General features: G+C 40.6%; 1 protein-coding gene across 4 annotated transcripts in view; it reads left to right on the top strand.

Moving 5' to 3' along the window:
• WDR93 (WD repeat domain 93) overlaps positions 1-24,228 on the top strand; it is a 43,359-nt gene that overhangs the window by 1,075 nt on the left and 18,056 nt on the right. Inside the window, exons 1-8 of one of the 4 annotated variants that reach the window (XM_032392046.1) lie at positions 335-423; positions 2,161-2,502; positions 3,124-3,316; positions 4,858-4,922; positions 10,804-10,882; positions 12,843-12,958; positions 14,560-14,598; positions 21,967-22,051. In XM_032392046.1, coding sequence (XP_032247937.1) covers positions 2,203-2,502; positions 3,124-3,316; positions 4,858-4,922; positions 10,804-10,882; positions 12,843-12,958; positions 14,560-14,598; positions 21,967-22,051 — 877 coding nt within the window. In that variant the 5' untranslated portion in view covers positions 335-423; positions 2,161-2,202. Of the gene's footprint in view, positions 1-334; positions 424-2,160; positions 2,503-3,123; positions 3,317-3,564; positions 3,647-4,857; positions 4,923-10,803; positions 10,888-12,842; positions 12,959-14,559; positions 14,599-21,966; positions 22,052-24,228 lie in introns of those variants that run through there. The other 3 variants (XM_032392047.1, XM_032392049.1, XM_032392048.1) reach the window with 3 other exon arrangements.

The following is a 24,228-nucleotide window of genomic DNA, read 5'->3' as shown; positions in this document are numbered from 1 at the left end:
TGTGTATTTCGAATTGCTGCAGCTTTATTGAAAAAAAATTATCCTTTTTCCACTGAATTATCTTTGCACCTTTGTCAAAAATAAACTGTGCATACATATGTGAGTCTAATTCCGGACGCTTTATTTGGTTTCACTGATCTATTTGTGCATTTTGATGCCAGTACCACACTGTCTTGATTACTGTGGCTTTATAATAGCTCTTGAAATAGGTAGTATTAATCCTCCAATTCTGTCCTTTTTCTACGTTATTTTGGCTATTCTAGGTACTTTGCATTTCCATATGAATTATAAAATCAACTTCTAAATTTCCTTGAAAAAAGAAAAAGTCCAGCTGGAACTATCATGGAGATTGTGTTGAATTTATAGATCAATTGGGGGAGAATTGACATCTTAACAAAATTGAGTCTTCCAATCACAAGCAAGGTATCTCTGTCCACTTATTTAGGTCTTCTTAGGTTTTGTGTATTCCTAAATATCTTTCTGTTACTGATTTCTAAAATAATTTTGTGTGGTCAGAAAACATACTTCGTATGACTCGAGTACTTTTAAATTTATTAAGACCTGGCTTATGGCCCCGAATAGGATTTGTCTTGATAACGGTTTTATGTGTACTTAAAAAAAGCTGTCCACTGCTGTTATTGGGTTGGGTGTTCTAGAACACTGCTCTGCTGTTCTTCACTGGTGGTTTCCTTAGGAAATCTGCTGTCATCCTTTATTTTGTTCCTTTATTCATGTCTTTTTTCCTCTGGCTGCTTTTCAAATTTTGTCTTTATCACTAGTTTTGCTCATGATGTGCTGTGGTATAGATTTCTCTGTGTTTCATTTGCTTAGGACTTGTTTTTCTACTTGGATCTGTGAGTTTATAGTTTTCATGGGGATTTCAATCACACTTATATTAGGCTACTTCAGGTTCTCCCACACCTCACTTTCTTCATTTTTTCTCTTTATTTCAATATTTCTATTGCTGTATCTTCAAATTTACGAATCTTCTGTCCATCTAATTTGTTTTGCTCTGAGAACTTGTGATTAATGTAATCGAACGAATTCTTCATCTCAGACATTGTAGTTTTCATCTCTGAAAGCTCAGCTTGTGTTTCTTTGCAACTTCCACATCGCTAGCTAACCTTTCCTCTTGGTTTTTGAACATGTGAAATACATTTATAACTGTTTTGTCTGCTAATTTGTCTGCTAATAACTGTGTTGATGATGAGTCAGCTTCAATTGACTGACTTTTCTCTTTTATTATGGCTGTGTTTTCTTGCCTCTGCATGCCAGGTCATTTTTTTTTTATTGCTTTGACAGTGCAAGACCCCACTCTGCTGCAGGTGCAGCATCTTAAAATGGACCCCATGTGCCACATTAAATGCCTTTATTTAACTGTAATTTTGAAAGCCTTTTTATAATTTGTACAGTTTTGAGTTTTATGAAGTTCAGATGACTTGTTCTTTTCTATGGACTGAAACGTTATGCACACATGCAGACTGGAGCTGATAAGTTGTAATATTTTTGTGAATGTTTAATTATTTTGATTTTGTGAGGATTTTGTTTTGTTTTAGTCTATTTTTTTTTTTTTCCGAGTCTCAAACATTTCTGTAGGCCCTAGAAAAATCTCACAGGCCCTGGCACTCGGTCTACAGAACTCCCGGTTGGTAGCAGTGGGCCTAGAGAGAAAGGACCAAATGAGACAGCAAGGATTAAAAGTGCTTGAAGGGCATCTGGTTGGAGGCGAGGGAAAGGAAGGAGAGCAGTCCTGGCTCACTACCCAGCTGGCCTGGGCACAGCCACTTGCAGAGATGGAAGAAGGAGAAGACCTAAGTTGTAGGAGAGCGGTTGGATTCTAGTTGGAACCCAGACAGACACTCTCTGAGTAGGAGCTGGAGAAAGGCAACAAGGATGCCACATTTCCTCTCCCTGTGCCAAAGCACCCATCATCTTGAGCTGGCCTGGAAGATGTGACTCGTTAATACCCGTTTCTGCTGATATCCTTATAATACGAAGATCATTCTTTAGTGATGTGGTAACAATCCTGTGATAAATAAGGAAAGTGCCAGTCTCTAGAATAGATAGTCCCCATGGGTTTTTGGGCTTGAGAAGATGATGTGCTGTCTTCTGGTAACTTCCCTTTTTTCTCAAAGTACCTTTGCTTGCTTCCTTTATCAGCTTTTCAGAGTTTCCTAGACGTTCCCGGTGCCAGCTTCTGTGATGTCAATCCCCAGAGGAAGTCAAGTCCAGAAGAGGTTCTCCAGCTTTATGAGAAAGGGGCTGCTGGAGGTGCCGTCCCCAGCAGAGAAGGACTGGCCTAAGGATGATGAAGATGATTATGTCTTCGTAGACTTGGGTCAGGAGGTGGATTCCCTGCCACAGCCTTATCGCATGATCAACAAGATGGTGAACCTTCTGTTCGACAAATGTTGGGAAGTTATCCAGGAGAGGGATGCACTGAGGGATGTTGAGTTCAGCCGGACCCAGCCCACCACCTACCCTCCACTTGTAGAAAACAAGGTATGGAGCAGCTGACCAGGAGTTCCTATTTCCCAGTTGAGGGTTAAGAAATGAAAATACCTGATCCAGGGAAGGAACTCCTACAGGGAACCTACTCATTAAGATAGGTGCATTTTTGAAAGATTACTAGGCATGCTGATGTTGATTAAAATGGATCTAGTAATTACCTGGGAGGAATGGGTGTTCTGATTAGTTGAATATTATACAGAAAGTCTTTTATATTCTGTTGTTATTTAAAAATATTTCTGAATATATTAATCACTCTCTTGCTTGATGGTTGAGAATCTGCCAGTGTCTCAGCTGTAGCTCTTTCCACAGCATTCTAGATGAAAAAAGTACAGGGAATGGGGCCATTGTCCACTCATCACAGGGCTTGTGGTTATGGTTAGTGTTGTAAATGTTTACTTATTCCCAACTTATTTGTTTGCTCTGGCTCCTTTCTCCTAAAAGTAGAATGCTATGACTTTCTTGATATTTGGGCAAGATATTTAGATGGGTACTGTGTGGGGGTGATATTATACCTAGGAAGGGCCCACATGCCTCTTTGAAAAGTTAGCTCATATTCTTGCAGCTGGTGGCAGCTGAAAATCACTCCTTTTCTCTTTGTTTTTGTTTTCCCAGCTCAACAAAATGCCAAACTGTATGGCGATTTCCCAAGACTATGTCTTTATTGGAGGAGCCAAAGGATTCTCCATCTATAATCTGTACAATGCTAAACGAATATATATTTGGGAGAAACTTAAGGTTGATGTCACTTCCATCTGGGCCACAGATTTGGGGAATGAAATACTTATTGCTCCTGTGGATGAAATGGGTACATGTTCTTCCTCTTTTTTTTTTTAGCCGAATTTATAGTTATCTGTAGACTGTTCAATTTAATCTCCTTTCCAGATATGGGTGGGGCCAGACCTGGAGAGTTCTCCTTGGTCATGTAGTATTAACTAACATCCACAGGACAGGATGGTGTGCCAAGCACTAGTCTAACATTGCACATAGGTTAGCCCATTTAACCTTCACAGTAGCCCTAGGAGGTAAGCACAATTTCTTATCCCTGTTTTTCAGAAGAAGCAACCAAGGCATTGAGGTTAAATAACTTACTTGAGGTCATGTAGAAGGTGAGTGGCACAGGCAGGATGCCAACCAGCCAATGTGGACCCAGAGTTCACACCCTTTGGGCACTCAGAAATCCTACTGCTCATAAAAACCAGGGATTGTTTCTTCCCCTCAGCCTGAGGATGAACCAGGGCTTCATGGGGATGATAGTACACAGAACTGTAGACAGTGTCGTGGAGGACAGTGTCTCTGCAGGAGAGTGACCTGACCAGATTGGCATTTTAGGAAGGACACTATGGTAGGAGCAAGTCAAAATGAGAGGCAGAGATATGGTTGTTTAGTAGTTTACTTGTCCAGGGATGCAATTCTGTACTATCCCCACATAAACTTATCTTCTGTTAGAAAGAGAGGAAGAAAGAAAGAGAGAGAGAAAGAAAGAAAGAAAGAAAGAAAGAAAGAAAGAAAGAAAGAGAGAAAGAGAGAAAGAGAGAAAGAAAGAAAGAAAGAAAGAAAGAAAAAGAGAGAAAGAAAAAGAGAGAAAGAAAGAAAGAGAAAGGAAGGAAGAAGGCAGGAAAGAAGGAGGGAGGGAGACCAAGAAGAACTGTTGCTTTCATCAAGGAGAGAAATTATGAAAGTCTGAACCAAGGCACAGGCTGTTAAAATGAAAGGAAAAATCATACTATGGTTATGTAAGATGCTATCACTGGGGAAGTGAGGTGAGGGATATACGGGAACTCTTGGTACTATTGTCGAAACTTTTCTGTAAGTTTGAGCATGCACAGCCTTGAGGCAGCTAGAGGGGGAAAGTTGATACTCAAGAGGAGTTTGGTCTAAAGATAGGAGTGTATTTTATCACTGCATTACATCTGCTTGGTTTCACGTCTGTGTGATCCTCAGTGTAATGCATGTGAAGGCAGAGACTGCCTTGGTTGTCCCTGGCATATTTGTGGTCATGGAGCAGCTATCCCTTGGATGTTTATTGGGTTGAGTTAGACCTTCACCCACAGTGGGCCCTTTGCCTTTGCCTTTCTGGATTACGGGTATTGGGGCAAGTTAGGAGTGTCTTACAGAGGCTTCTAGGACAAGAGGATGGGCCACGGTAGGCAGAGAGGACCCAGGAGGGAGAACAGCCTGAACATGTCAAGTCAGGGGTGGAGGAAGCCAGGGAGACTGAGTCAGCAGGGGCCATAGAGAGGCCAGGAGGAGGCTTAAGAATCCATAAGCACAAGATGATAATTCAGAAAGTCAGATATAAAATTCCAGTTCTTCTTTGATTCGTCTGTCTTACATTCTCTGTTTCAGGTATTGCTAGACTGTTTTATTTTAATAAGGATGGTCTTTTCCTAATCAAAGCCATCAATGAAGTGGTAAGTTCCTGTTCTTTCACCTAGAGCGGGGCCAAAGGCTGTAGCGAATGAAGTTTACTTTTACTATGGAGGTGACGACAGTTGTCCTAGAGTAGAAAGATAGAGACTCTCTGGACGGAGAGCTCCTCTAAAATATCCAATTTAAAGATCCCCCACCAGCTCAGGGTACATGCTGAATGCTTTGGATTTATTTACCCTGTTGTCGGGAGAAGAAAGTTACTAAGGAACTCCAGGCCAGATTGAGCACCAGACCAATATATTCGGCAACATTTACAAGTCCCTAAATTTTCCAGGCTGCTTCACATCCTGTTCCCTTACCTGTGCTGTTCCCTCTGCTCAGAGTACTCCCCTTGCCTCCCTACCTACTATGTGTGCCTCTTAAATTTCCCTCATTCCCTTACATTTCCTTTAAGACCAGCTCAGATATTTCCTTCTCTGAGATACTGTCCCTGAGATGCCCAAAAGGACCCGTTGTCTCCCTCCTCTGTCCACCCCCATACAGAACAGAATCTCTATCACAGTGTTTTCTCCACCCTGCATACTTAGTTGTTTGTATGACTACTTCTTCTCTTGGACGTAACCGTCCTGAGGGCAGGGGACATGTCGTATTCACCCACGTATCCCTTGTTCCTAGCACACTGCCTGTATACTGTGGGGTCTCGGAAAGTGTTTTGTGAATTGATGAGTCCAGAAAAAAAGAGAGAGAGAGAGAGAGAGAGAGAGATTGCTCAGATTAGATTTTTAATTGCAGTTTAACTTGTAAAAAATACCATTGATGGGTATACAAGCAAGTCAGTGTGGAAAAGAAAGTATTTTCAACAAATGATGCTGGAATGCTAGATTAACAAGTAGTGGGGAGATGAACCTCCACCCTACTTTGCACCATATATGAGAAATAATTTGAGATGGATTATAGGTCTAAATGTAAAGGCTAAAAACATTATCCTTTTTGAAGAAAACACAGGAAAATATTTTAGCTACCTTGGGGAAGGCAAAGATTTCTTAGGACATGGAAAGCACTAAATATAAAAGAAAAAATTGATATTGGACTTCATCAAAGTTAAAAACTTCTTATTCTCATACCATACACAAAAATTACCTTGAAATGGGTCACATGTCTATCTGTAAAATCTAAAATCATAAAACCTCTAGAAGAAAACATGGAAGTCTTGTGACCTTGGGATTGGCAAAGAGTTTCTAGCTGCAACATCAAAAGCACAACCATACGATAAAAAATTGATAAGTTGGATTTCATCAAAATTAAAAACTTCTGTAGATGACACTGGTAAAAGAATAGAAAGACAAGCAGTGGACTGGGAGAAAATATTTGTAAATCACCTATCTGATAAATGACTTGTATCCAGAACATGCGATGAACTCTCAAAACGCAAACTCAAAAATAAGACAATAAACTACCCAGTTTTCAAAATGGGCAAGGGTTTGAAAAGAAAAGACAGTTCACCAAAGAAGATACATGGAAAGTAAATAAGATGCTCGGCATCCTTAGTCATTAGGAAAACAAGTCAAAATCACAGTGAGCTCCCACTACACATGCATTAGAATGCCTCATGTTAAAAAGAGTGACCACACCCAGCGTTGGCAGAGATACAGAACAGCCAGAACTCATACACTGCTGGTGGTAAAGTAGAATGGTACAATCATTTTGGCAGGGTTTTTTTTTAAGTTTTTTAATTTATTTAAGTAATGTTTACACCCAACATGGGGCTCAAACTCACAACCCTGAGATCAAGAGTCGCACGCTCATCCAACTGAGCCAGCCAGGCACCCCTTTGGCAGTTTTTTAAAAGTGTTAAACATACACCTACCATACGCTCCAGGCGTTCCACTCCTTGATATTTACACAGAACTGAGAGCATATCTCCATACAAACACGTGTACGTGAATGTTTATAAGCAGCTGCATGTGTCATAGATAAAAACTGGAAGCCACCCAAATGTCCATCAGCAGGTGAGTGGATAAGCAAATTGTGGTATATCCACACAATGGAATGAACTATTAATGCACGTAACAACATGGATGCATCTTAAAATAATTATGCTGAGTGAAAGAAGTCAGACACAAAAAGAGTACACTCCGTATGATTCCATTTATAAAAAATTCTAGAAAATACAGACTAATGTAGTCACAGAGAACATCAGTTTTTGCCTGGGGTGGGGTGGGAGGAAGGTGAAGGGGATGATTACCAAGGGCAGGAGGAAACTTTTGGGGGTGATGGATATGTTCACGGTCCTGTGGGGATGGTTTCAAGGGGTATACATATGTCAAAACATCAAATTGTACACTTTAAGCATGTGTAGTTGGTATATGTTATTATATCCCTATATCCTATAACATATACCTGTTTAAAAAAATTAAAACTTCTCATCAAAAGATGTTAGTAGAGTTCACTCTGTAGCAGGAGCTGACTGGAGCCTGAGGGCCTTGAGTGGCCCCACTGGTGCTGGCCAGTGACCCTCACACCCCAGGAGGAGCCGCAGCCGGCCCCAGTCAGAGTGACCACAGTCCTGAGCAGTGGGGCAGAGACCCAGCAGGGGCCTCCACAATGGCCCCGCCCACACTGCAATGCCCCCACCCACACCACCTGCCACCGTGCAGGGAGCTGTGGCATCTGCTGGTGGGGACAAGGAGGTCACAGCAACAGAGGTTTAGGGACCAGTCAGATGATTCCATGTGCAGAACAGACATGGTTTCATTAGCAGCAAGGACACCAAGGAAGATGTATTCGCATAGCAGACTGCCATAAAGGGTAACCCCAAGAAGGGACTTTTCGGTATAGGAGCTGGAGAGATGGAAGAGTTTGATGTTGTTGGAGGAGAAAGTGTGCAGAGGCAGTAGGCCTTACAGGCCCTGGTGGAGTTCAGTGCAAGGCAGTAAATCCGCAGCAGAAGACAAGCACTGTGGACACCGTCCACGTCTAGGGCCATGCAATTACCAGTAGAATTCCAGACTCGTGAGAGTAAGGAAAGGAATGAGGGGTCAGAGAATGCCCCTGAATGTCAGGCCCCACAGCACTGGGCCCAGCGCAGGCAACAGTCCCCACCTGCATGTGGGCAGAGACCCTTCGGGAGCCCATCACACCACACCAATCCTCCTGTGCAGAAGGGATGGAGGGGGTTGACAAGCAGGGTGCAGAAGCAGGTAGATGGTGAGAGAATAAGGTAAGATAAGCAGTGAGAGAATCTGTATCAGGGGATGGGCCCTTCTCACTGAAGACAGCCTAGAGAGGACAGCAATGAAGAGGAGAAGGAAAATCAAGGAGATGAGACCCAAGATCAGCAGCCACCTCAACCCCGCAACTTCTACTACTGATGTAAATGCCCGGAAAACCTAGGCCATAAGATGTCAAAGGGACAAAAGCAGCTGAGAATTCAGGTGAGACTTCACGGCTCCTGAGGCTGAGCAGGGCGGGGCTGAGCAAATGCAGGCTTAAAACCTGTACCGTCATGCACTTCAGTCAGCCAACAAGGAGTGATCTCGAAAAATAAACTGTCTGGACTACACCAAAATAAAAAGATTTTGCGCAGCAAAGGAAACCATCAACAAAATGACAAGGCAAACTACAGAATAGGAGAAGATGTTTGCAAATGACCTATCTGATAAAGAGTTAGTATCTAAAATATATAAAGAACTTTTACAACTCAACACCCAAAAAATAAATAATCCAATTAAAAAATGGACAGAAGATATGAACAGACATTTCTTTGAAGAAGACATGCAGATGGCCAACAGACACATGAAGATGCTCAACATCACTCATCATCAGGGAAATACAAATCAAAAAACCACAATGAGATATTACCTTGCACCTGTCAGAATGCCTAGAATCAAAGACAAGAAATAACAAGAATTGGCAAGGATGTGGAGAAAAGGAACCCTTGTGCACTGTTGGTGGGAATGTAAATCAGTGCAGTCACTGTGGAAAACAGTATGGAAATTCCTCAAAAAATTAAAAATAGAAATCCCACATGATCCAGTAATTGCACTACTGGGAATTTACCCAAAGAAAACGAAACACTAATTTGAAAAGATATATGCACCTCAGTGTTTACTGCAGCATTACTTAAAATAGCCGAATTATGGAAGGACCCAAGTGTCCACTGATAGATGAATGGATACAGAAGATGTGGTATATGCAGACACAATAGAATATAACTCAGCCATAAGAAAAAATGAGATCTTGCCATTTGCAACATGGATGGACCTAGAGGGTGTAATTCTAAGTGAAGTTAGACAGAGAAAGACAAATACCATATGATTTCACTCTTATATGGAATCTAAGAAACAAAACAAACAAACAGAGAAAAAAAGAAACTCTTAAATACAGAGAACAAATTGGTGGTTGCCAGAGGGGCAGGGTGGGGGGATGGAGGTGGGAGAATGGGTGAAATTATGACACTCTGGCAGTAAGAAGTGAAAAAAAGATTGGAGCTGAAGACCTTAAGTGCTTGTTTTTCTACCATTGACCAGACAGCTAAAACTAGTGGCATTATCTGCAGCATCTGGTTTTTATTTTTACTTAAAGATATCTCTTTTTGGTAATACCAAATGGGTTTTTCAAAAAGTCTGGTTTTTCTTGATACACCTTTAAAGGTTTTTAAATTGTTTCATATCTAGCCAAGTTGAGATTTTTATTTTTATTTATTTATTTATTTTGGAGAGAGAGAGAAAAAGAGAGAGCAAGCTTGGGGTGGTGGGGGAGAGGCAAAGAGAGAGGGAGAGAGAATCCCATGCAGGCTCCATGCCCAGTGTGGAGTCAGATTAGAGGCTTGATCTCACCACCTGAGCCAAAATCAAGAGTTGGACTCTCGAGCAACTGAGCCACCCAGGTGCCCCTAACCAAGTTGAGATTTTAAGCACCTCATTTTTAATTTGTAATAAAACATTACAACTTGATTTTTTTTCAAAAAAAGTCAACAAAATGCAAACACCTATTAATAAAGGTCTTAATAACAATTATCTTTGTTATTATAAAGATACAATTAAGAAAATGAAAAAGCAAGCCACAGACAACCATAAACATTGAGTCTCTCACCTGGCCTGAAATTTGAGCAGATTTCATACTAGGGTTACAGTCAGTCTCTTCTTGCTATGGACTGAATGTTTGCATCCCCACAGAATTCAGGTTGAAAATCCTAATCCCCAGTGGGATTAGGTATTAGGAGGTGGGGCCTTTGGGAAGTGTTTAGGTCATGAAGACAGAGCCTTCATAAATGGGATTAGTGCCCTCAGATGAGGCCCAAGAGAGCTCCTTCAGCCCTTCCACCATGAGAGGGCACCCTGAGAAGGTGGCAGGCAGGAAGTCTACAAACCAGCAAATGGGCTCTCCCCAGGCACTGAATCTGCCAGATTCTTGAAATCTGGACATCTTGGCTTTTCAGCCTCCAGGACTGTGAGAGATAAAGGTTTATTGTTTATGAGCCATTTATAGCAGCCTGAACAGACGAAGACACTGTTGTAGTCCACATAGAGCCTTTCTTCAACACCTGACCAGTTTTCAGTGTCATACAGAACTTAGTTCGACTCATTTTGAATAACTGAGTGCTGGCATAGGTCTTTAGAGTTTGCAGAGATGACCAGGAGAACAGATAGTATGTAATCACCACAATCATCAGGAGTATTTAAGAAACCAGGAAATATGTCCAAAACCTTTAGGCAGGAAATCGAAATTCCACTTCTTTATATACGATCTTGTCCAACTGCTGTACAAAAATGGGAAGTATGAAGCAGTTTGAGGCATCTTTTCATGTCTCAAGCTCTAAGAGGATTTATGTTCCCTGGTGTGACCCACAAAAGACCCTGAAACACATTCCTCTCTGTCATCAGGCTGAGCTTACTCCATCAGCCCTTCTCTTCTTTTCAGGATGATGCCAGCAAGCAAACCACCTGTATAAAGATGGAGATCTCTCAAGGAGGGGACTTCGCAGCCTTCCTCCTACAAGGCAAGATTAACCGAGGGCTGATGAGAAGGTTCAGATTTGTAGTCTCTTCCAGATTACCACCTTTTTTCAAACCTTCTATTTAGAAATAATTTACAGGAGAGTTGTAAAGATTGGTACAGGGTTCCCCTGGACCCTTCACCCAGCTTTTCCAATACCAACATTTAACATGACCATGGTACATTTGTCAAAATCAAGCAATGACATTGGTATAATACTATTAACTAAAGGTGGTAGGATTTTTTTTTCAGATTTTGCCCATTTTCCACTAATATTTTTGTTCCAAGGCTCAATCCAGGATATCATATTCTATTTAGGCATCGGGTCTTCTTAGTCTGCTCCGATCTGTGACAATTTCTCGGTCTTTCTTTGTTTTCACGACCTTGTCACCTTTGAAGAATACCAGTCAGATACTTTGTACAATGTCCCCCAATTTCAATTTGCCTGCTGTGTTTCTCATGATTCAACCAGGGTTACGGATTTGGGGGAGATGCCACAGGGGTGTCATTGTATATTGGGGGTATGTGCTAGCGACGTCATCTAGTTAATTGGTGTCTGCCAGGTTCCTCTACTGTTAAGATATTGCTTTTCCCTTCCCATACTGTGTTAGAAGCAAGTCACTACGTCCAGGCACACTCAAGGGCAGAGGATTTAAGCATCCCTTCCTGGAGGCAGGAGAATCAAAGAATTTGGGGGCATATGTTGAAAGCACCACAGTAATTGATAAACATTTGGGGGGAGATACTTTGAGACTATGCATATATCCCATTTCCCCTTAAAGTATAACCCACTAATTCTATCATTCATTCTTGGATCTTACCTGCTGTCATTATTACTGTGGTGATAGAACATCTTTTATTCTTTTATTCAAGTGACTGTTAGCTTGATTTTTAACTTTTAAGTATTTAGACATACAGTATATGGACCTCTATATTCTTGCCACAGGCCCCTCAAATGTTAAGTGCTTATATACTTTATAATGCTTTATGCATCAAAGGAAGCTTTTATACTTCGTCATATTTCCTAGGCCCCAACAAAGTACCACAAACCAGGTGGCTTAAAACAAAAGATATTTATTCTCTCCCAGGACTGGAGGCCAGAAGCCTGAAGTCCAGATGTCCAGATGATTACGTGTTAAAGGAAACACTTAGCCAGAGCCCCAAACCAAGGGGAAGTAACCCTTCCCAGGTTGACAGGTGTTGGGTATAGAAGCTGTGCGTGTTTCTGTGACAAGTTAAAGCCCCACAACCACTTCCATGGGTGGTCATTTCCTCAAATATCAGAAGAATGCTCCGGAGGGATCTCTCCCAATTCTAGCCCTCAGCCATACCCATTATAGAGTTATGGACTCTATAATACCGCCTTCCTCCCCTGACGGGAAAAGCTGTATGACAAAATGTCGGTGTAATTTACCACTTGGAACCTAGAAAACATGGGGACCGGGCAGAGCAGACAGCTTGGTTAAAAACTGTAATATCAGTGCTGTGAGTGTGAGGAGCCTGGTTTCCTTCAGAGGGCGGAGGCCTGAGGGGAGGTGCCCTACAGCTCTGGGGGGAGTGAGGACTGGCAGCGACCCACTGCAGGACCACGTCTCCTTCCGTTTGCCCAAGTGGCTGTTACAAGGGTGCCTGCTGGGGACACCTGGGTGGCTCAGTTGTTAAGCGTCTGCCTTTGGCTCAGGTCATGATCCCAGGGTCCTGGGATCCAGCCCTGCATCGGGCTCCCTGCTCCGCGAGAAGCCTGCTTCTCCCTCTCCCACTCCCCCTGCTTGTGTTCCATCTCTCGCCCATCTCTCTCTCTCTCTGTCAAATAAATAAATAAAATCTTTAAAAGAAACAAAAACAAAAAAACAAGGGTGCCTGCTGGTCCCTGTGCTGGGGGTTCTGAGAAGACAGGCTGTTCCTCACAGGAAACTTGTGGCCTGCTCACAGTTGCTCAATGGCTCCTTGGTTTCCCAATGCAGGAGCTGGAGATATTTGGCTGGATGTGTATAAATTGCCCAAGGAGTCTTGGCTCAAGGAAGTGGAGCACCCCCAACCTGCTATAAATCCAAAGAAAAAAGTCAGACAGCCTCAACCGGTAGGAAATGTCCCTGTTTTCCAATGATATGTTTCTTCCTCCCCTTGACCCACATCTAGCCTAAGTCCTCCTTGGGATTTCAGGACGAATGGGGCCTTATGGAGGCTGTAAGAGAGGACTGCAGGCACACTGGCCCATGACTCCAAAATCGATTTGCTTTGGTTAAAATAAGATATTAAAAAGTAGAGGTGTAGTGGGAGCCTCACTCTCTCTTGTCTGAGAGTTGCCTCTCCACCAAGACCACTCCCAGGCATTTCTCTGGGAGAACGGTCTTTTGTCCTGATTCCTGCCTCATTGGTAATTTTTTCCCCCATCTGGACTGAAATAATCCTTTCATGCCTCACTGAATTTCCCAGATTATGGTATAAACTGGTCGTTCTCAATATGTAGGAATACATTTATTCTTCATATTATTCTTAGAAAGTAGGTGCTCTACCATTTCAGTTTATTTTTTTATTTTTAAATTTTTTTAAAAGTCATCTCTGTGCCCAACATAGGGCTCGAACTCACGACCCCAAGATCAAGAGTCGCACACTCCACCGACGACTGAGCCTGCCAGGCACCCCCATTTCAGTTTAGTTACATGTGATCCCTGGGCCTTGTACTCTGTCTTTAAAATATAGTTCCTCAGTAAATACTGTTTTGAAACTTAATTTGCTTATCTATCCAATGTGCACTTGTTATTTTTTAGCCAACAACAATTTTTAATTGGGTGTGCCTTTAAAATGCACTGTATCAGGTGCTAAAGAATTGTGAAATTATTAATACAGGAGAGCGAGACAGACTCACATTCACTGCCGAGCTCACTGAGTGGCTTCAAACGAGGGCCTTTTCTCCCCAGTGAATGTCTTCAAAGTGGGGTGTAATCCTGATCCCTGAAGAGTCACCAGCCCAGAGATCTTCCTCCTCTAAACTCTTACAGAATTTATTTCTTGTACCCCTTTTTTGGCATTTCCCATATACTACCTTGATTTTTAGTTATCCTTTTGTGCATGGAAGTTTTTTTTTTTAGTTAACTAGATGATAAATTTCTGGATTGTTAAAAACATACCTCCTGCTTCTTATGAACCAACACCACAGCATCATACTCAATGCCCCACAGATAGATTTTTTGAGGGCTTGATTTATTATCCAGTTGGGAAAACCACCTTGGAATGGGGATGTTTCTCACCATAATTCACTCAGTTTCCATACACTGAGAAGCCACCAACTAACACCAGTTGCAGGGGTAGTCCTGGTAACTGTGAGTTACATTTAGAGTTGGTTAAATAAAATTGTCAACATGGCCAATATATTTTGCCAATCAGAAATATTTGCTTCAACTTAGATTTTTGGAATGGGCTCCTAACTGATCTCCTTACCTCTGTTCATTCATATTTCTTCCTATCACTATTTCCAGTTTCCCCTCCTACATTCTAAGATCCTGGACAGTAGGGATCCTGTGTCAAAATCCTGCGGGCCTGGGGACCACGCAGATACCAGTCCTCTGGGTCTACAGGATGAGTTCACTACTGACAACAGTGATGGGGAGAAAGAGATTAAAGGGGAGGGGGCACATACATCAAGCCTATTGTGAATTAATTTCTCACTTTTCTCCTCAGAATACTCTTGAACCTGTGACTTCAGAGAATTTAGAAATGGTAAGGAGCTTTAAAGAAAATCTCCAGGGAGATTTAGGTTGCATGCCACTGATTTTTATTTTGACTTGAAATGTACTTTAAATACCAAGTATACTAGTAAAATGTTCCCCCAGGGCACTATTTTCAGACTCTCTGTGACTTAATCTTGTGCCTCATATCCACGGAAGAAGGCCCCCTGTCCTTGAGGATAATTGACCCAAGGCATTTGTCCAGAGATGGGTTTCCATGAAGATAAGGGAGGTGAAATTTCAGGGCCCCTCGCTTGTATGGCTCCTTCCAAGGCCCTGCAAGGGACCCTAACAATGTGTTCACATGGTCATATAGTTTTGTAAAATTGGCAAAAGTAACATTTTAACCACAGTCACTTAAGACTACTCTCTCTTTTTACTCACATTTCCCCTGTCACTATTTACTCCATACTGGGTGGCATTAAGATAGCCATGGGCATTTTGTGCTCAAAATTTTGTGTTCTCTTTTTTTACAAAGGCCCCCAAATCATATATCCTCAGGCCCCATGAGACCCAATTTGCCCTTGCCAAAATAACAGCCCAGTCCCCCAAGCCAAGTTTCCTGAGGGGTTTCATCTTTGTATTGGGATACCTTAGGGAACTAGAGGCTTCCCTGGAGCTTCCCGGCTCTCCCTTTGAGGCCAAGAGCACACCATGCTTTCCAGAGGCTCCGCTCTCGGGAGGACTCAGGCTTGCCAGTAGAGTAGAGGTCACCTCCGCATGGAAGTCTCTCGAGAGCCCTCTGTTTTCCCTCTTTTTAAATTACGTTATGTTTCACATTATACAAACAATATGTGAACATATCATACCTGGGAAAAGCTAGGTAATTCAGAGAGAGCAGCTGTCTCCACAGGTCCTCACCATTATTAGCCTGATGTGTGTTTTCTCAATCTTCAGTGTGTATTTAGATTCTTACCTTCGTTTATCTTAAAAAAAATATAGTCTTGTTTTATGGGAATGTTTTTTCTATGGGAAATTATTTCTATTTTTTTGTTTTATGAGAATTTCCTATACTATTTCTGTTTTCTTACAACCTTGCTTCTTTTTTTTTTTTACTCATCAACTTATTGGCAAAGTTTTTCAATGTCAAATAAACCTACCTTGTTCTTTTGACCTCTTGTATTCTGTTCCATATTATGGATATACCACAGTTTATTTGGGGTATGAGTCTATTGATGATACTGAGGATATTTCCAATTTATGGCTTTTACATAACACGGTGAAAATCTTTGTAAATTCTTTGTGTACCAGGTGCTTCTGAGCATTCAGGTATGTGCATTTTTAGTGTTAATGTAGATACTGCTAAATTGCCCCCCCAAAGTGGCATGACAATTTACATTTAATCAATTTCTCCACAGCCTCTCTGACCTTGATATTATTATTATTATTTTTCTTTTTTTGCAAACTGATGGAACAAAATGGCATCTCGTGTAATTTTCATTGATCTCTTTCATATTTTTTATAGGCCACTGAGGTTTTCTTTGAATTGCCTGCCTGTATCGTTGTCTTGTTATGTATTTGCTTCCAATTCGTTGTTTCCCTTTTTCCTTTGTTCATGTGCTTTTCTGTTGTAAAGAAGTTTTAGGTTTGGGATGCCTGGATAGCTCAGTCAGTTGGGTGTCCAACTCGATTTTGGCTCAGGTCACGATCTCAGGATCGTGAGATTGAGCCTCACTTGGGGCTCTCTCTCTCCCCCTCCTTCTGTTCCTTCCCACTGCGTGTGCATGCACACACTCTCTCTCTCAAAAAAAAAGTGGGGGGGGGAGAAAAAAAGAAGTTTTAGGTTTGGATACAGTCAGAATTTTCTATCCTTTTTTTTTTTAAATACTCATTGCACTGAAGAAGGCTTTCCCCACCTCAAGGTTATAAATAAGTTCTCCTGTGGTTTCTTCTAATAATTTCAGAGTTTTGTTTTTGACATTTCACTCTAATTCATAGGGGAGCATCTTTTGTGAATGGAGTGAGAAGGGGGTCAACTTTTATCTGTTTTTTTCAAATAGCCAATCATCACACAAATATCCTTGAGTAATTCATCTTTTCCCATTTGTTTTGAAATGTGATCTTTTATCATTCCTATATATACGTCTATGCTCTTTATCCTGTCCCATTACAATATTCATCTGCCTACACCAGGACCTTAATGAACTTTGGAGCAAAACTGCTGGGGTTCTAATCTCATCAATGCCACCTGCTTATTTTCTGTTCTATTTTCCATACTTTTGTTGTTGTTTACCTTTGGGGAAATCTCATTGGTTCAGTCTTTCCACTCTCTCACTGAGTTTTTCATTTTTGCTATCATACTTTTATTTACAAGAGCCTCCCTTTTTTTCTGATTGTTTGTTTATTTAATGAATACTGTGCCTTCCCTAAAAACATTTATAATAATTGTTGGTGTTTCTTCTCCATGGATGGTCTATTTTCCCCAAATTGCTTTTTTCTTCCTATTTGTTTTGGTCTCTGGCTTTCCGAAGAGATGCTCTCTTCACTTGTCTAGTGGTACTTGGCTCTCTACTCATAAGAGTAAGAGTGACGGGGAAACTGACAGGAAGCCAGTATTTTGGGCATGGGTGGGGCTGGTTGACTGTGGTTTTGCTAAAGAGTGCCCCAACTGGGCTTTAGTGTTGGAAAACACTCATGTCAGTGTCTTGGACAGCACAGGTTTCTCCTGCTATCTGAAAGGAGAGCATTCCTATGAAACCTTTCCTAAGCCAAAAGTGTAAAGTGAAGGAGAATTAGCATTAATTTATATGGAAAAATTTTTGAGCATTCCCAGACTCCCAAAATAACCTCTCTTAGGCTTTTCTGATACCTTAGAACACATCTTGCTAATGTACGTATAAAATAAATTGACATGAAGTACAGATGCTCACAGATGTTCACAGAGTCAAAAGCTATGGCGCATGATGCCTACATGCTGGGTGTAGCTCCCAGGGAAGGATGTGGGTGGGGCCCCTGCTCTAAGCAGGTGCTGGGTGCCTATTTAATTGCAACTCTCACCTGAGTTGCAGAGGCTTGTGGGGAAGACACCTTGGGGGTGGGGTGGGGTGACTTCTATGTTCAGTATGTCAACTTTAACTTCATTCTGTTGGCTGCGTGGAGTTAGGGAGTCTAAGAGTTTAAATGCTTCTTAAAGAGATTTTCAACCAATCCTGTTGCTGGCCCCACTGGCATTTCCACTCGAGACACCTGGAGCTGACATTTTCTTGAGTCTTAGGGTGTTTGTGGTATAAATCAGATGGCTCCCAGGCTTTCTCCCCTCCTGGTTCAGATCTGATTTTCTTAGGTCTGCTAAATCATTTAGCCACCTGCTTTCCAACTTCAAAATTTTCTTGCTTTGTCTTTTTATTCTCTTATTCCTTATGAGTTTATTCCCTTTTGAAAAAGCACCTTTCTGTCATTTTAATGGGGTTTCAGGAAGGAGAGGTGTTAAATGTTATATGTTCCCATTACCAACTATATTTTCCAGCTAGTTATTGCTAGTGCACGGCTGTATCAGTATTCATCAGGTCCTTAGTTGCAGCAAAGAAATTGGAAGGATATCAAGTTTCCCCAAATTGGAAGGAACCAAGGGAGGGTAGGCAGTGAAAACGCTGTAGCCAGGAGTCCACACTACCACCACTCCTGAACATCACCACCCCCAAGAGACACGGCCACCAAAGCTGATGCTGGGCTTTCCATGATGGCTCTGTCACTGGGCTCTTGACATGGCCACCTCTGCTATAAAAAATTTCTCTACTGTTTCTAGATCTCTGTGTCACTTCCTCAGGAGTCACAGTCTTAGGCAGGAACACACAGCTGGTTGAGTGTAGGTCATGTGTCAACACCCAACATTCCAAGGGACAGGAGGAAGAATCTGGCTCCTTCAGTTCCTCAGAGGGAGACTGATTCTTCCAGACTCACACAAGTAGGGGAGCCCCCTCAAAGTAGGAAGCGTGTTGAGGGCTGGAGAGCCAAAAGGATGACAAATGTCCACTGCACTAGTGCATAGGGAAGCTATTGATTTTTGTATGTCGATCTTGTATTTGGGTCAGGTCAGCAAAACATAGATACTGTCAGGGTCACGCAAGCACAGGGTGAGCACCTAAGAGTGAGTGCCTCCTTAAATTTCATACCTGGGTGCCTCACTTCCATTACCTGAGTCTCAGGACTCTTGGCCTCTTTACTGAAGTTCTAATGGTTTGTCAGCTGACACTGTTGGATTTTCTAGCCAGACAATCATAGACAATCATAACTGTAAATACTGACAACTTATCCTCCTTCAAGTATTTATTCCTCCTACTTACTAATTGTTCTTGCCTTGTTTTATTTTCTATGATTTCTAGTAAAATGCTGAATAGTTGTGGTGATAGTACACTATCCAGGACCTAACTGGGACACTCCCAAGTGTTTCACCATTGTGCGTGAAGCTTACTGTAGGTGTTTGACATAAATATCCTTTATCAAGTTAAGCATGTGTCCCTCTAGCCTTTGTTTGCTAAGATTTTGTTGTTTTTTTTCTAAATTAGGAATAGATATTGACCTTCAGCAAATCCTTCCTCCTCATCTTTTGAGAGGAGTTTTTCTCCTTTAATCTGCTAATGTAGTGTATTGCATTAATAGATTTTTTAATGTTGAAACATTCTTCCTTCCATTCTTGGGTAATCCATACTTGGTAATAATTCATTTAACTACATTGTCAGTTTGCTTTGCTAATATTAAAGTCCTAAGTAAGATATTAGCAGACCAAAATGATAGTTTGGTGTTCATGGGTAGTATCCATGTTCAAACATGAGATTGGCTTGTAGAACTTTTTTTCCTTGTGGTTTTCTTATCAGCATTTGGTATTAGTGTTATGCTAGCCTTGTAAAGAAGGCTGGATGTTTCCTTTTTTACCCTCTAGGTCTAAAAAAGTCCTATATTATCTTTTTAATTTCAAAATTAAAAATATTTTTTGAGCCTATTTCAGTCAGAATTCATTTATTAGTGTAGATATATAGGTATAGATATGTGTAAATATGTTTCTCCTACAGTATAAAAATAAAAACCTGTCTCTTAAGTTAGTCCCTTTTCTTGTTCTTAATGTTATTTATGTGTGCCTTCTTTTTATTTTTTAAAGAAACTGTTCATAGATCCAACTTACTAATTTTAACTTGCCAATATTTTCTTAATAAATTTCACATCTATGTTCATGAAGGATATGTTTCATTTTCTTTTCTTTTTTTAAGATTTTATTTTTAAGTAATCTCTAAACCCAACGTGGGGCTTGAACTCAAACCCGAGATCAAGAGTCACATGTTCCACTGACTGATCCAGCCAGGCACCCCGGTTTTATTTGCTTATAACATCTTTGGTTGTGGTATCAGGGTGATGCTGGCCTTGTATAATAAGTTGGAGTATTCCCATTCCATTTTCTGGAAGAGTTTGTGTAGAATTGGTATTATTTGTTCCTAAAATGTTTGATAGAATTAACCAATAAAGCCATCTAGTTGTGGAGTTTTCTTTGTGGAACTACAAATTCGATGTCTTGAGTAACAAAGGGTTATCTCTTTCTTCTTAAGCAAACTTTTGTATTTTGTGTCTTTTAAGGAATTTGTCCATATTATGTAAGTTGTCAAATGTATTGGCTTAAAGTAGTTTGTAATCCCTTGTTATCCTTTCATTATCTGTAAAATATGTTTTTTAAAAAAGATTATTTACTTATTTATTTTAGAGAAAGTGGGGGAGTGAGCAGAGGGAGGGGCAGAGGGAAAGAAACTCAAGCAGACTCCATGACGAATGCAGAGACTGAGGTGGGTCTTGATCCCCTGACTCCAAGATCATGACCTGAGCTAAATCCAGACTGAGCCACGCAAGCACCCCTGTAAAATCTGTTTTGATGTCATCTTCTTCATTCCTGATATTGGTTTGTTTGTTGATTGATTGATTGATTTGAGAGAGAGAGAAAGCTGTGGGGGGAAGGGGCAGAGAGAGAGGGAGAGAGAATCCCAAGCAGATTCCCCATTGATTGCGGAGTCCAATGGCGGACTCTATCACACAACCCTGAGATCATGACCTGAGCTAAAATCAAGAGTCGGACACTCAACTGACAGAGCCACCCAGGTGCCCCCATTTCTGATATTGGTAATTTGTGTTTTCTCTCTTTTTTTCTTAATCAGCTTGGCTAGAGGTTTGTCAATTTTATTAATCTCATCAAAGAACCAACTTTTGGTTTCATTTCTTTGTCTCCATTTTCTGTGTTTTCTATCTCACCAGTTTCCAATTTGATTTTTATTATTTTCTTTCATCTGCTTACTTCAGGTTTAAGTTTTTTCTTGTCTTCTAGTTTCTTAAGGTAGAAAGCTAGTTCATTGATTTGAGATCTTCTTTTCTGATATGGGCATTTAGTGCTATAAACTTACAGCTAAGTACTGTTTTAGCTGCTTCCTTTAAATTTTGATGTTATTTTAAGAAAAAAATACTTCGTAATTTGCTTTTTGATTTATTTTTTGACCAATGAATTATTTAGAAGCATATTATTTAGGGTCTAAATACTGGAGATGTTCCAGATATCTTTATTTTTGTGATTTCTAATTTAATTCCATTGTGATCAGAGAACATGCTTCATATAATTTGAAACCTTTTAAATTTATTAAGATTTGTATTGTGCCCAGGATATGGTTTATCTTGGTAACGTTCTATGTGCACTTGAAAAGAATGTGTATTCAGCTGTTGTTGGTCAAGTTATTTAAGTCTCCTATATCTTTACTGCTTTTCCTTCTATATCCTTACTATATTCATTCTGATTTTCTGTCTATTCTATCAGTTATTGGGAGAGTGTTCAAATCTCTAAGATTACAGATTTATCTATTTCTGCTTTCACGTCTATGCGTCTTTGCTTCATGTATTTTGAAGCTCTGTTTTTAGGTGCATAAACATTTGGAACGTTATGTCTCCTTGATGAATTGACCATTTTATCATTATTCAGTGAATCTTTGATCCCTGGTAATATTCTTTGCTCTGAAATCTATTATGTCAGATACTAATATAGTCACCCCAGCTTTCTTTTGATTAGTTTTACAAGATGTATCTTTTCCTATACTTTAAATATATTGTTGTCTTTGTATTTAAAATGAATTTCTTTTTGACAGCATGTAGTTGGGTCTTACTTTCTTATACAATTTTTATACAATTACCTTTTAATTGGGGGTAGTTAGGCCATTTATATTTAATGTGGTTGTTGATGTGTTTGGATTTAAAACTATCACTTTGCTATTTACTTTCTATTTGTTCCACCTGTTTTTCTTTCTTTCCCCTCTTTTTCTGTCTTCTTTTGGAGGTGTTTTTAATGATTCTGTTCTATCTCCTTTGTTGGCTTATTAGCTGTGCCTTTTCCTTATCGTAGGATATGAACGTTTGTTTTAGGGGAGACATTAAGCTGAGTCTTCCAGTTCACATAATGAAGATCAAACCACCCAAACCAGTTACAGGTTAGTATAATTGAACTAACACTCTCTTTCCTTCTGCTATTAATTTCTGTTTTTTCTTTCTTTGCCTGTCTCTACATTTCCCATCTTTCCTATTTATTAGCAGCAATATCTAAATTACAAGTATAATTCTGAAAGGGAAATTTTTTTTAAGTCATAAGCTCTGGGATCTAAAGACAAAAAAATATAAATGTTACAAGGATACAGTTAACTAACAGAATTGGGAAATCAGGAAAGACAGACTTCTAGCTGGAGTTTATTCATTTCTATATTCCTGTGTTAGTTCATTCATCAGTATTTGCTGAGTGCCAGTAATGCACCAAGCACACAGATGAGTAAGACACATCTTGTGCTCTAAAAGCTGCAGTTCTACCAAGGAAGAGTAAGAGGAAACCAGCATTGCAGGATATGATATGTGCAGCCATGGGGAACATCTAGGACCATGAAAACATAGAGGAAAGAGTGACTAACTCTGCTCACAGAGAGGCAAAGTCTTTATCAAAGGATGGGACATTTGGGAAGGTTTTGAAGGATACGTGGGAGTAGGTCATGAGGAGCCGAGGAGAAGTCCATTGTAGGCAGAGGACAGAGTCTATCCTTTCAATATCTGTACCAGACATCAAAGATCTAGAATGTTCACTGCAGCAGTATTTATAGAGGCAGAAAACTAGTTAAATGAAATCTGGTATACCCATCCAAAGGAATATTTCGCAACCATTAAAAACAAAGAAGGAAATTCTAAAGGCCAAGAATATCCAGTTCACTCTCATAAAAAGAACATGATGATGCTCCATCAAGATTTATTATAAAGCTGATACAGTGAATAAGACAAGATAGAAAAATAGATGAATGAAATAGAGAGGCCAGAACAGACCCAGGCGTCAGTGGCCACTTGATACCTGAGGGGTGACACCCCAGAGCAGTGGAGAAGGGATGGTCATTTCAGTAAATGGTGCTGCTTGTCCATATGGAAACAAAAGTGAGACTTGACTCCTGCCTCACGCCATACACAAAAATAAATTCCAGTTGAACCACGGAAGTAAATGGAAAGAGAAAACAATAAAGCTTTTGAATTTTTTTAAAAGATTTTATTTATTTGAGAGAGAGAGAGAGAGAGAACGCAAGAGCGAGCACGAGTGGGGGGAGGGCAGAGGGAGAGGGAGAAGCAGACTGCCCCGCCGCCAAGCAGGGAGCCTGATGCAGGGCTTGATCCCAAGACCCCGAGATCATGACCTGAGCTGAAGACAGACACTTAACCAACTGAGCCCCCAGCCATCCCAACAATAAAACTTTTAAAAATTAATACAAGACAATATCTTTATGACTTCTAGGTAGGGAAAGACTTTTTAAACAAAACACACAAACACAAAAAGCACTTATAATAAAAGAAAAATTTGATAAATGTGGCTACTAAAATTAAGGACTTCTAGTTACCCTAAGACATCATTAAAAGCATGAAAGAGCAAGCCACATAGTGGGAGAAGATATTTGCCAAACACATAAAACATATGAATGGTCCATATCAAGAGTATATACAGAATTCCTACAACTTATTAAGGAAAAGAGATAGTCTAGTATAAAACAGGCAAGAGATTATTCAGATGGCCAATAAACATATGAACATACGTACTCAGCATCCTTAGTTATCAGGGAAATGCAAATTAAGACCATAATGAGCTACCACTCCACACCCACCAGGATGGCAACAATGGAAAAAGACTGACGGTACCAAGTTGGTGAGGATGTGGACTAACCATACACTCTCATACACGGTACCAATGAAAATCGGTACAATCACTCTGGAAAACAGTTTGGTATGATCTAGTAATGTTGATGATAATTTATACCCTGAAACCCAGCGCTTACACTCCTAGGCAGTATGACCAACCATTCCAGCTTGCCTGGGGCTGAGGGGTTTCCTGGGATGTGGGGCTTTCAGTGCTAACACTAGGGAACTCCTGAGCAAACCAGGGTGAAGCAGTCCCCCTCCTTCTAGGTATATACCTGATAGGTTTACAAGTAAATGTGCACCAGGCATTTACAGACATACAAGAATGGTAACACTACGTAGCGTGATTTTTCAGTAGCCCCCAACATGGAACAACCGAAATGTCCATCAACGATAGAACAGATAAAGAAACTGTCATATATTCATTCACTTGATGGAATACTATCGATAA

This window comes from Phoca vitulina, unplaced genomic scaffold, assembly GCF_004348235.1.
Source record: "Phoca vitulina isolate PV1807 unplaced genomic scaffold, GSC_HSeal_1.0 scaffold65, whole genome shotgun sequence".
Lineage (NCBI taxonomy): Eukaryota > Metazoa > Chordata > Mammalia > Carnivora > Phocidae > Phoca > Phoca vitulina.
The sequence above is the reverse complement of the archived record's forward strand: the minus strand, read 5'-3'. Positions and strand labels throughout refer to the sequence as shown.